The sequence below is a fragment of the Maniola hyperantus genome, chromosome 21 (assembly GCF_902806685.2).
Source record: "Maniola hyperantus chromosome 21, iAphHyp1.2, whole genome shotgun sequence".
NCBI classification, from domain to species: domain Eukaryota; kingdom Metazoa; phylum Arthropoda; class Insecta; order Lepidoptera; family Nymphalidae; genus Maniola; species Maniola hyperantus.
The window spans coordinates 8,354,631-8,368,103 of NC_048556.1; the positions used below are offsets into that span (position 1 = coordinate 8,354,631).

General features: G+C 36.6%; 1 protein-coding gene across 1 annotated transcript in view; it reads right to left on the reverse strand.

The window, feature by feature from the left end:
* The window catches only part of Spec2 (CDC42 small effector protein Spec2), a 35,033-nt gene that overhangs the window by 3,536 nt on the left and 18,024 nt on the right, over nucleotides 1-13,473 (reverse strand). The window contains exon 2 of the mRNA XM_034979941.2: nucleotides 11,633-12,321. Within this exon, the coding sequence (XP_034835832.1) occupies nucleotides 11,633-11,777 (145 nt within the window). The 5' untranslated portion in view covers nucleotides 11,778-12,321. The remainder of the gene's footprint in view (nucleotides 1-11,632; nucleotides 12,322-13,473) is intronic.

A 13,473-nucleotide genomic window follows, 5' to 3' on the forward strand; every position in this document is an offset into this window, starting at 1 on the left:
CTGCGACTTTGTCCGTGTTATATAATTTACAGCCTCACATGACATGCCTGAAAGTCCTCCATAATGTTCTCAAATGTCTGCCAATCCGCACTTGGTTAGCGTGGTGGACTATGGCTAAACGCTTCTCACTCTGAGAGTATTCAGTAGTAAGCCGGCGATGGGTTGACGGGTTGATGATGATGATAATGATAGCATAATAGATCGGGTATACCTAGTGGGTACCTACCAACGCTATAATGAAAATTTGCGAAATTGTTGGCCGTCTGGATATTTAAAAAAAAACCCTCACACCACTAGACCTTAGGATCTAGACACAGTAGAATAGAATACAATACCTACTTAGAATATTTTTTTATTCAAATAAACTTGTACAAGTGCTTTTGAACCGTCAAACCACTGGTTCGGAATGCCGTTTCTACCGAGAAAAACCAGCTATAAACTCGGCGGTTGCTTTTTCAAATATAATCGCATTGAGTAAGTACTAGGTACATATGTAATTAACTATTAAATAATGATAAATTCTATTGTAAATGACTTGCTAAATAAGTAATTACATCGACATTTAGAAGGAGATGGCAGATTTGTAGAGCGTTGTCCCTGTCATTGAGACCGACAAAACGTCATATAGGTATGAGTGACAGAGACAACGCTCTACAAAGCCGAAATGTCATTCTAATGGTCGATGTACATTACTTTCTGCCGCGTACTGTACATAACATAATACCTACATATCATCATCATCATCATGATCAACCCATAGCCGGCTCACTACAGAGCACGGGTCTCCTCTCAGAGTGAGAAGGGTTTTGGCCATAGTCTTACCACGCTGGCCACGTGCGGATTGGCAGACTTCACACACCTTTGAGAACATTATGGAGAACTCTCAGGCATGCAGGTTTCCTCACGATGTTTTCCTTCACCGTTAAAGCAAGTGATATTTTAATTACTTAAAAACGCACATAACTCCGAAAAGTTAGAGGTGCGTGCCCGGGATCGAACCCTCGACTTCCGATTGGAAGGCGGACGTCCTAACCACTAGGCTACCACAGCTTCTACCTATACAGCTAATTAATTACCTATTTATGTAATGGTGGAACAAAAGCTACAGTCAAAGAGTCGTGAGTCGTGACTGGCGCCATGTTTGAATCATGTTGCAACGACCTTGAAAGGTCTCGCCAAGGTATTCGATATAAACAATTTCTAATTACACAGGCTTGGTAGGTACCGACCGCATGCTACAAACCTAATTTTTAGGATTCCGTATCTCTAGAGGAAAATAGGATACCTATATAGGATCACTCCGTTGTCTGTATGTCGTGTCTGTGAATTCTAGGGAATCAAAACTATAATATATTAATATATTATCTCTGCTAAAGGATACTTCCCGTTGACCTAGAACCATGTTTGGCAGGTTAGCACTAGTAGAGGCAAAAATCCGAAACCCGAGAATTTGTGGTTATAATATGACAAAAAATTAAAAAAAGTGTTATGTCTTGTACGGTGGTAAGGAAGTCGGAATCGTGTGCAAGACTGTTTTTATAAACGCATGTGATCGGATTTTTTTAAAGAATATTGGCCATATTCCGCTTTTACTTTTACTCCATCTAAGAGACAATTTGGAATTTATCTCACACCTGGCTTTACTCACGTGTTTAGTCGACGTTAGCCCGACTAGTTTCGAACCCATCCGTCGAATGTCGACTAAAGCCGGGTAGGTATATAATGGAAATCACTCACGATAGTGTAAGCGCTAAAATTTGGATTTTTTATTCTAAGTATAACAATTTGCTTTTCAAGGAAACATTACTGTGATAGTGTTACCCATTTACACGCATACAAGTAGCATAATAAGTGGAGAGGCTTTAGAGCTATGAGGTAAACAACCTGCCTCCCCCGCAATACACATTACAGCTTGTCCCGTGGGAGCTGTCCCAAGCTCTGAACTCCTATTTCCCCTAAGAAACTTGTGACCCGCTTCTTAGGGTTGAAAGGATGGCTATATAAGTATATATAACATATTATCTACTCGGGGAAAAACGTCTGCAAGAATCCAGTAGCGGTATATATAGGTCATAACACCTTCGCGTTGCACTGTCGTGTAAAAACTCACTAAAAAGCGGGTACGTAACTATCAAACACGATTATAATAACTAATAAGATGATTTTAAATTAATTATTTAATAAGCTGCTGCTAGTTTATCGATAAATCCTTACCTACAATATAAATGCGCAAGAGTGTCTGTTTCCTATTCACGGTTCTACTACTGAATTGATTATGACGAAATTTTGCACATAGATAACTCATACCGTATAAGTAAGGAGTAGAGATGCATTTTCCTCTATCCTAGAATCAAGTAATATATCAAAGTACCACAATAAAGCTGAAAATGTATAAAAATACCACGTCAGCGAAGTCGCGTGCATCAACTAGCTCTAAGTGTAGAGAGAACAAAAATATGTTAAGAGGTGAATGGGTGAAATGCATTAAGGACACATACCGCTCTGAGCGTCATTATATAGTCGTTAACTCGTTATTTCACAAGTTATCATCGTTGTTTAAATTCTAAATCGACCGAAAAGAAATAGAAATACCATACCTCCTACTCAAGGTAAGGAGTAAGGACCCCGGGCGGATCTACGACTAATCGGGCACACACCAACAAAGAAGTGAGTTTTTGTCAGGATACATAATAATTTACGATAAAGAGACCAACTCAAAAAAGAAGAAATCAAAAAAAAAATTTAGGCTGAGCTCTTTCTTACGTAAGAGGAATTTGTTGTTGGATTTTCTTGAGTGTTGAATTTTCTTGCGGGTTTATTTATTGTTAGGTCGAAAAGGTCCGTTGGTGTAAGTTTTTATGACAAGTTTTATTTATTACTACCTAATTTCTGGACCCGCATGAAATTCGGAAATTTTATCTCGATTTTCAATAAACCAATTTTGATCAATCTTAGCTTAGATAAATATAAGTAGATAGCATGTATGTGTATACCTTCCTATAATAGGTATAGGTAGGAACCGTGTTACGATATACTTAATTGTAAACAAATCATCAGTGAAACTATTACAATTATTTTATATTTATTTTGATATACAATTTTTGATATGTATTTAAAATTATTTAGAAATTTCCTTGAAGTGTAGGTAAAAACACTATAAAATATAAAATATTACAATTTGGTATATAATAATTCGCGACGCGAAAAAGGACCCCGGATGGGTTTGAAACTAGTCGGGCTTACGTCGACTAAGCACGTGAGTAAAGCCGGGACAGATATTATATATAATGGAAATCACTCACGATAGTTTAAACGCTAAAATTATTATATAATAGATACATAGCATAACAGTAACTGTAATTAGCACACACTATATATAAGTATTTATTATAATACATATTATGTTATGATCCGACTAACTAATTACATACCATCAGCTAACACGCAATGTCATATGAAACCGTTTTCTATGTCGAAACTACTGGCGTGCTCAAACCATTAACAAACTAGCTAAATCGCCCCGGCTTCACACGTATGGGCTATTGTGAATATGGTAACTGTTATGTACCCACTACAAATAACATATTATAAAGCTTATATGTGAAATTATATAAATGGTAGAAACCGCGTTGAAACTCAAAATCTACTAAGAAGTTAAGGAGTTGTAAGAGAAGGGAATACACAAACAACGAACGAACAGCGAACAGCGATTTGTGACTTTGTTATAGATACTAGATAGGTATATATACCTACTACTACTGTAGAATTGAAGTAGGTATGCCACTCAGCAATTTGGCGTAAAATGGCGTTGACGATTTGGGTCAGCGATCTTCACTAACGACCTAAGCTATTATGCAACTTATTTGTACGTACACGTCCAAAGATTGTTATTTTTTATGCGTTGGAAAAGGCATTGCCAAATTCCGAAATAAGTAGCAAAATTATTTGCCCTAAGGGTCTGAAAATTCAGGGAATTTTGAGAGTAAGGTTTCTTATGCGATACTTTGGGTTTGCATCATTTACCACCATTACCGGCATATCGTATCATCAAGCTATTTAGCATTTTGGTACGGTTCCGCGAAGAATCCTATTACTTAGGTAGGCTTATATGCGCGTTTTATAAACTGTCGAACGCGTTTTAAGTTGCATCAGGTCGATGATGATGATGAAACTTAAAAAGCGGCCCACTACTGAGCATGGGTCCTCTCTCTGAATGATAAGGGTATGGCCGTAGTCCACCACGCTGGCCAAGACCGGATTGGCAGACAGCACACACCTTTGATAACATTATCGAGAACTCTCAAGCATGCAGGTTTCCTCACAATGATTTCCTACGCCTTTAAAGCAAGTCTTATTTAATTGCTTAGAGTTGCATGTCGGGGATCAAACTTTGGACCCATCGAATAAGAGATCGACGTCATAACTACTCGGCTACCATCTCTTTTAGATTAGTGTAATTATATCTAAATGTATTTCTTGTCTAATCTAAATGTCTTCCTTCATTCCTAATTGACTAAAAAAGTATTCAATAGTAAACCATAAGCTACATATCGTTATTATTTTAAACGTTTTATGTTATTTTCCTGTACTTCTTACTGTTCTTATTTGAGATGTTACCCATTATATTATTAGGCACGTAAATGCAAAAAATGCCTATTGCGATGCGAGGCCATTAAAATGTGTAAAAAAGAACATAGAATATCTGCGATTGTATACTCGTTTGAACGAAGCTGAATCACTCGACCACTTACAATGCCTTGGTCGGCGAACTTAGTTTATTTTAGACGTTTGGTAGCAATGAATGTATCTACTATGATATTCTAAATTTAAATTCAAACGACAACAGCGGTTATTCCTATCTCTATTCTATTTTTTTACAACGAATACAAAACGTGTTGATTACGTACACTACCACGGAATCTGAGGGTGAACAGTCGTAAAAACTTAAAATAGTTGCATTGTTATCTATCGTTTAATAATTTACAGAGAATATGATATCTGGTGAAGTCGTCCGCGTGGATTTAGATTTTTGAAAAGTCCCGTGGGAACTTTTTGTTTTTCTTGGATAAAAAATCCTATTCGTCTCTGAGATACAAGCTATAAATACCAAATACCTAGATGATGCTCGCGACTTCGTCCAGGTGGATTTAGGTTTTTGAAAATCCCGTGGGACCTTTGATTTTCCGTGACAAAAGAAGTGTATGTCGTTGTATGTGTTGTCAGTAGTTGCCAAATTCCATCAAAATTTCGTAAACAGATTGGCCGTGAAAAGCTAGCAAACAGACACACAATAATAATATAAGTATGGATAATGTAAATAAGTAAGATACCTAAGTTTCTATTGTTAGTTTGTTCAACATGTTGGAGACTAGCTTGAGCAAACATAATTATGGCTTCAGCATGTTAGCTAAGCTAATACCTACTTTAATTAATGTTTATCGTTAAAAGCTCTATTAATGCGCCGTAAAGTAAATATAAATACTATTATCGGATTAGCTCTCTACCTAGACATTTCGTCTATATACTAGATCGATAGTCCTTACCAAGGAGTGGGTAAGTAAAGTAAGAACGTATGTTTTGCGAGTCAATTCACAGTGCAATTTCTAGTTCCTACTGTAGATCATGTACCTACACAGACATGGTATTGTACATTTCATTTAATTTAATTTAATTTATTTATTTAATCGGACAGCAATAGCTCCATTTCTAAGGTTAGATACGCATTTAATTTTTACTGCAACATTTTTAGGCCAATTCTTGTAGTTCTATTTTCATTTGCTAAAGAAAGATCTCCAAATGGTCAAATATTTCTTTACTATTGAGAAGTTTTTTAAGACTTGTAATATTATTATTTTCATTATTTATTTTTAACTCACTATACATATAAATCTAATCTTTGTATGATGAAAGGGAACAGTAGCAGTTTAAATTGAACGTTTAAATGTCATTAGGTATTCGGATTGTATAAACAAATGACGAATAAGCAATTATTAGTCAGACAGATACTTATCATCTATTTTCCTTAAACAATTCTCGAAAATCACACAACATGTTCTTCATAATGTTCTAATGTAAAAAGCATTAAGTAAAAAATATGATACTTAGAGCATCGCGGAACCAGCCTTAAGGAAGTGAGGTCAGCTTAGAGACGGGAAGAGACTTATTTAATGAACATAATATGCCTACTAGACATTATATATCTATTAACTCTAATGTAAAGAGTAAACAAATAAGGTAATACATCAGCTTGAGCTGCATCATTCAGAAACATACCTAGTACTTACTTAGATATTATTTTTTATACATTTATTTATTTGTCAAAGAACCGCCCACAGAATTACACACTTAAAATTACATAAAATGTTTTTGAGGTCTCGTGTAACTCAATTTACGGGCAGTCACAACTAGCATTAAAACAAGTCGTACATTAAAATAACATGAACAATATACCTAAGCTATAAAATACAAAATGAATACGAAGAGAATATTATAATAAAAGTAATACTAAGTTAAATTATGTAATATATACAATATACTTGCAACTAGGGGCTGACATAATAATTATCCTACTGAGGAATCAAGTGATTTAATTAGCTCGAGTTTAGATTTGGGCAATTTATCACAAAACAGATCGAGGGTCTTGTCCTTGACTAAAAATTCCTTGTATGTATTACAAAACCTACCAATCCGCACATGACCAGCGTGGTAGGACTATGGCCAAAACCCTTCTCACTCTAAAAGGAGACCCGTGCTCTGTAGTGAGCCGGTTATGGGTTGATTATGATGATTACAAAACCTAGGTATTAACGAATGACGACCTAGATTAATTCTGCTGAATCGGTGAGTGAACAGAGGAATAGGAACATAAAGAAATTAAAAGAAGTGACCATGAGTGAGATTTACCAATAAGATCCAAAATAAAATAGAAATAATTTCGTCTCATCGTCATCATCAACCGTTAGACGTAGACACTGCTATCTGCTGGACAATGGAGGTGTTTTATAGGGGCTTTCACACGCCACTTAAGATAGAGCAACAGAATAATTAATAGTCGCAATTAGGACTAAAAATATACTCGAATTGGGATTGAAAAGGCACATAATATGGATCCCGTGACATTGAGGTCTCTAGAAACTAAAAACACCGTCAACATTTTATTTCTCTTATGTCACCACAATAAGTACTATTTCTGCCGCATAAATCGCATGACAACGTCCGCAATTATTCACAAGGGGAAACGTCGTACAATACACGTAGTTTGTATGAATTCTACTTACAGTTTACAGTCTACAGTCCAATGCGACAATTCTTTGCCATTTACGGAAGCAGACGTTCAACCGGCCACTTCGAGACCGAATTTGGAACGCACGTGTGTACGTGGCATACTAACTACAGTTTTTATATAACTAGTTAACTACATTATAATACATAACCGCTGGCATCATTATTACTTGGCATTCAAATGATTCTAAATACGATGACATAAAACCCATCTTGTTCCATTGCGTATAGAAAATGTGAATGTCTTTGTGGTGTACCTACTTGGGTTACAATTTAGGCGTTACAAGTAGGGCTAAACTCACGTGGTCGAAGTATACCCGACTAGTTTCGAACGTCCGGAATTCAGCCGTTGGACATTTATATTTAGGTATTACTAGCTGCCCGGCGAACTTCGTACCGCCTAACAGTCGATTCAAATTTTTAAATTTTTCTCTCCGTAAGAACCATCCCCGTACTTCAAGGAATATTACAAAAAAGATATATTATATTAGATCTGTCAGTCAGTCTGCGTTTCCTTTTATATATAGGTGTAAAAAAACATTTACAATAAAACACTATGGTGTTGTTTCCATTTTCCGAAATAAACAAATCAAATTAGATGGGTCAATGACAAATTAGTGAATTGGTTGATCGTTAATTATTTCTAAATTGGGTTCCAAATTCCAATACGGACGATTATGGACCATTGGATTAATTTAATGTCAACGGTTTATTTAGTATACGAAAATTTATTTGTTATGATTTGCGTAGCTACTGCAACGCTGCAAATTGATTTTTTGTTTATTTATAAAACTTAGTTATTTTGAGTTAAAGTAAGTTTGAGTTAATTTGAATACCTACTAAATAAGTACTAAATTTAAGTGAGAATTTTTGAAAATTCACGGTTTCTTAGAATAAATTCTTTAAACCTACAGATTTTTAGATACTCTTAGAAAAGAAAAACTTAGATATACCTACCTACTGTGATTTTTAGAAAAATTGTGTATTTGTTCACAATTTTAATACAAGATTTAATTTGTAAAAAAGTTAAATCAACAAAATCGTGTGATCCATGTGAACATTAGAACTAGGTACTATAAACGCTGAGAAGTGAAGTGTGAGCAGTTAGGAGTACCCACTAAAAAAAACAGAAAAGCTTTTTTGTTGGCAACTGTCCAACAAACTCATCAAGCAAAAACGGATTTTAAGAATCTATATATATAAAAGGAAAAGGTGACTGACTGACTGACTGACTGACTGACTGACTGATCTATCAACGCACAGCCCAAACTACTGGACGGATCGGGCTGAAATTTGGCATGCAGATAGCTATTATGACGTAGGCATCCGCTAAGAAAGGATTTTTGAAAATTCAATCCCTAAGGGGTTGAAATAGGGGTTTGAAATTTGTGTAGTCCACGCGGACGAAGTCGCGGGCATAAGCTAGTTTTATTATAAAATACTACACTTTCCTACAGTCACACAAGTGACTTTCTCACTTTCCCGAGGCGGAGCGTAGGAGCAGCGAGCTTATTACGGTTCCTAGTTTGCCTGTCGTGAAAATCACTGTTTTTTTTTGTAACTGAGAATGTTCAATATTCAAAGAAATGCCCCGGTTCGGAATGCTCTTTCTACCGAGAACCAGCAAGAAACTCAGCGGTTAGCAGTTGTTACAAGCAAACAATTAATTGTTTAGTAGGTAACCAAAATCTTCTAAGGATTGTAAAGCGATTCAATAAAGTATATTATTATACTTAGGGTTATATTTATTACTCTATGACGAGTAACTCATAGTTCAATGACTAGCAATGAGATCTTTATCCAACAATATGCGACTAGAGTCACTAGAACTTGTCTCAAAAAGGCAATGTTAGGACAAAGCTCACACCAGTTTTTCTTACATTATTAATGACAAGTAGTATGACTAAACTGGCTTTATAAAGGAAAACCACTTGAAATTACCGTCTTAAGGCTTGGTCAGATCAGATACGTAACAGCAGCGACACGCGACATATGCGCATGTGCATGGTTAGGTGATCCGCAGTGATATAGTGATATTATATTCTGTGATTTTGCAAATTTCCTGGGGATATTATGAAATTCCGGAATAAGCTGAATATCCCAATTGATTGTCTCATTTTAGTTAAGATAAACTTCCGTGGGTCGCGGCTGCAGCAATTTCTCTACGTGATCAATTTAGAAATGAGGAGATCCGTATGATAACCAGAGTAAGCAACGTAGCTAAACTGGTTGTAAAGGTGAAGTGGTAACGCCTATTGCCACTTCAGCTTCAGCAGAGCAAATACTTAGTTTAAAAAACCGATAGACGTCGGAGTCCTAAGGTGCAAGGCGACCTCGTACCTGAAAGCGCAGCGTTGGAAGACCCTCCAACTAGGTGGACAGACGATATATCAAGACCGTGGTGTGTGGAAGTCCCTACAAGAAACTATGTCCAGTAGTGGACGTCTATCGGTTGATGATGATGAAGGACACGTATCCGTCACGCGTTGTGTGTACCCCAGTCTTTACCATTTATTTATTCAGAGAAATAAAACGTCAATTATTATGAGATGCGACTAACATCCCTACAGTTCAAGTTTCCGACAAGGACTAGATAATAATCGTTATGACTTACTTGATTGTCACAACGTTGTTCTAGAAATACCATGGGAGAAATATTCAAGCATGTGTTTATTACTTACCCAGGTACTCGTAAGTAAGTTTCTACAATCTTGCGCTACTTTGCTTGAGCATGTTATTTAGGAAAGCTGTTTTATATACTTGTAGGTATCTAGGTGGGACTTGAAGGACAAACTAACAAACTAACAAACCAACAAACGCATTTATAATAAGGGTACTGAAGTACACTAATGTCACATTTTGAGGCTAATGCTCTTTGAATCTAGACACCTAATATAAGATTAAAAATTATACCTGCGTATATAAATTAGTTACGAGATAACTGTAATCATAATTTGATTAGCGGTAAATCGTAATGCGTCCGAAATCTTTGCTAAGGCCGATTGTACATTGACGGATAGGTCAAGGCATGTCATAAGTAATTATCTTTTTGAAATGAAAACTTATTAGCCATGTTGGGCGATTTTGAGAGAAGGTAAGAACTTCAAGATCGTGTCACCGACAATCGACATGCTAATGTTAATAAATGCTCGGAGGCCGAAGCGCCGATAAAACGCCGCATGTAAAAACTAAACTAACTAAATTTTTGATACTATGTACGTATTGTACTATGTAGGTAGGTAGATGCAATTTATTAAAATATCAAAAAAACTGTTATTTCCATTAATTCATCGTTTTAAGTTTTCACTTATGTCGGCAGTCCCAACCGAGTGCCAATTTTTATTTTTGTTTTCTTTATCAAGAATATTAAACCATAAAATTTAAATTTAATGTAACATAGGTAGAAGATAGTTTTTAATTAACAAACATTAATGGGATGGTAATTAAATTAAAATAGAAGTGATAGACTAATGATTAAGTGGTTTTTGAAAATTGGAAAATCTAAATCTAGTGCTGTCCTTTTTCGCAGAGAGTATAATGAAAGAGATATTATATACATTTAAAAATATATTTTCATTTAGTTTTGAGATGTGTATACAGTGCGGTGTTTGCCCTATAGTTAGTTTGCACACGCCCTAATACAACCATGCAATTGCGTCGTGTATCGATATCTCGCATCGATCGGTCGTTCACTCGCATTCGAAGGTTGCCCGAAATCGAATGACACCTTATCGATACATCTATTGCGCGAGATTGTAATGATCGCTTTGAAGTGCCACTCGATGATAAAAGAAAATAAGAATTAATCGTTCAAGTGCCAAAATACGTAATCATCGTGTGCTGTCCTCGAGGTGAAGCCAAGGTCTTTGTCTAAAGCCGATTCTTTTTCAATTTTGGGTAGCTATAAGCCCTTTCTATCCACTTACATGCAATCGTCATCATCACTATCAACCCATCGCGAGCTCACTACTGAGCACGGGTTTCCTCTCATAATGAGAAGAGGTTGGTCATAGTCTACCTCGCTGGCCAAGTGCAGATTGGCAGACTTACACTGAACACACCTTTGAATACCTACATTATGGAGAACTCTTAAGTATTTAAGCAAGCAGATTTTTCCTACGTCGTTAAAGTTGTGTTTAATTTGTTAAAACGCACGTAACTCCGAAAAGTCATTTTGTTCTTAAAATGCCAGAAACGGAAAAAAGGCATTTACTTAGGGCGTAGCGTGCTGATACTTAGGCGGCGTAGCGGCGACGACGAATGCTCGAAGTTTAGTATTGGCACATGAGTATTGTGCCCTGTGCGATTAAAAACTGCAGTTACAAGCATTAAATTATATTCTCAACCTTACCTATGTGTCCTGTATGTTGAAAATTGGTTGGCGCACCGATCATAGATCTGTCTATTCTCCGCCGAGCAGTCCTCTGCGCCTGCGCGGCTGGCTGGTAGCAGCACGCGAACCATTGCAGCCACATCTCACTGCCTGTAGTTGCCATTTTTAATAGTCCACTAGCACCACACTTGTACGAGTTACAGTCGCGTTTGAACGCGACTCGAGACTACTAAGTTTACGTAATTCCAAATAATTCACAGGCACTATCCTTGTTTATGAGTTAGAAACGCGTTAAAAATTAAAATACACCACGGAATTCTCAGTTTTATTCTGATTTTAAAATGTAAGCACTCCACTTGTACTAGTTAAAAATGCATAACGCGGCACGAAATCTAATAAAAGTTTATTTTGATTTTGAAAATAAAAGATACTATCTGCACTTGTACAAGTAACTAAAAGCTTTTAAACGCGGCACCAAACTTTATTTTCAAAGTTTATTTTCAAAGCACAATAAAAAGAACTTTACTTTTACGATTCTCGTTATTAAATGGCCGAGTTTTGTCCAAGTCTTTCTTTAGAGCCAAGATAAGTTAGATTATATTTTATATTATCGGTTGTGTGATAATATTGTCTGTGTTTAGGAGAAGATGCGTCCGCTGCGCTGATCCGGCGGGGACTGATCGAGTCACATGGCTCGCGGGTGAAATCTGTGAACAAGAAAAATATATTTTGAATCGAGTTCTTGGAATCGATAACTAACGACCTTGTTTATGTATCTTTTATTCATAATTTAGGTATCTAAGTATACAATGAAAATTTAGGTAGGTCATGTTTGTATATTGTTTGAAATTGAAACCAGTACAACTAGGATAAGTCTATATAGTATGCGATAGGTCGAGAATCGAGATGGCCATCGGGGTGGGGACGCCCCGCACATCCCCCGCGCTAGACCAAGCCCAAGATCATCATCATCTCAATTCCCAACCTATCAGCGGCCTACTGCTGGTCTCCTAACATAATGAGAAGGGCTTAAGACATATGGTCCATCACGCTGGCCAAGTGCGGATGATGAGTCTATCGACTTCACACACGTTTGAGAAAATTATGGTGAATTCTCAGGCATGCAGGTTACCAACATAATTAACTTGATTCACTTGATGTATCCACTTTACCTCAGTACAAATTTTCTTAGTCAACCCAACCGAAAATTGAATCTGGGACTTCTTACTAGCAAGACAAGGTCACTTTATAAGCAGCAAGGTATTATTAGCGTTCTTAATTTGTGAGCGAGGTCAGGACAGGGGCATTGTCTAGTTCAGTATCAAATAGATATTTATTAATTAAGTTATACAGAAGGTTCCTAATTCTTAACGATCTATTAGCTAATGGTGGGCTAATGGATCTTGCTTATCAATATCTAAGTACTTTGTTTATGTAATTTTCTTTGTTCTTTATAATATATACGGTCCGCTAGATATCATATATTCGTACCTTCAAAAGAAAAGTGAATTTCTAGGCACGCTCACTCCACCTTAGGCTGCATCATCTCCTACCGTTTGGTTTGGCGTGATTGCAGTCAAGCGTAAACAAAAATAGTGAAAAAAACCGGCCAAGTGCGAGTCAGACTCGCGCACTGAGGGTTCCCAGTCGTATTTTTTCTACATTTTGCACGATACTTCAAAAACTATTATACACAAAAATAAATAAAAATCTGTTTTAGAGTATACAGGTAAATCATCACCGTAATTATCCAAACATCGCCTGCCCACTTGTGAGCACGGGCCTCCTTTCAGAATGAGAAGGGTTCATCTCATAGTCTATCACGCTGTCCAAGTGCGAATTGGCAGACCGTATTCACA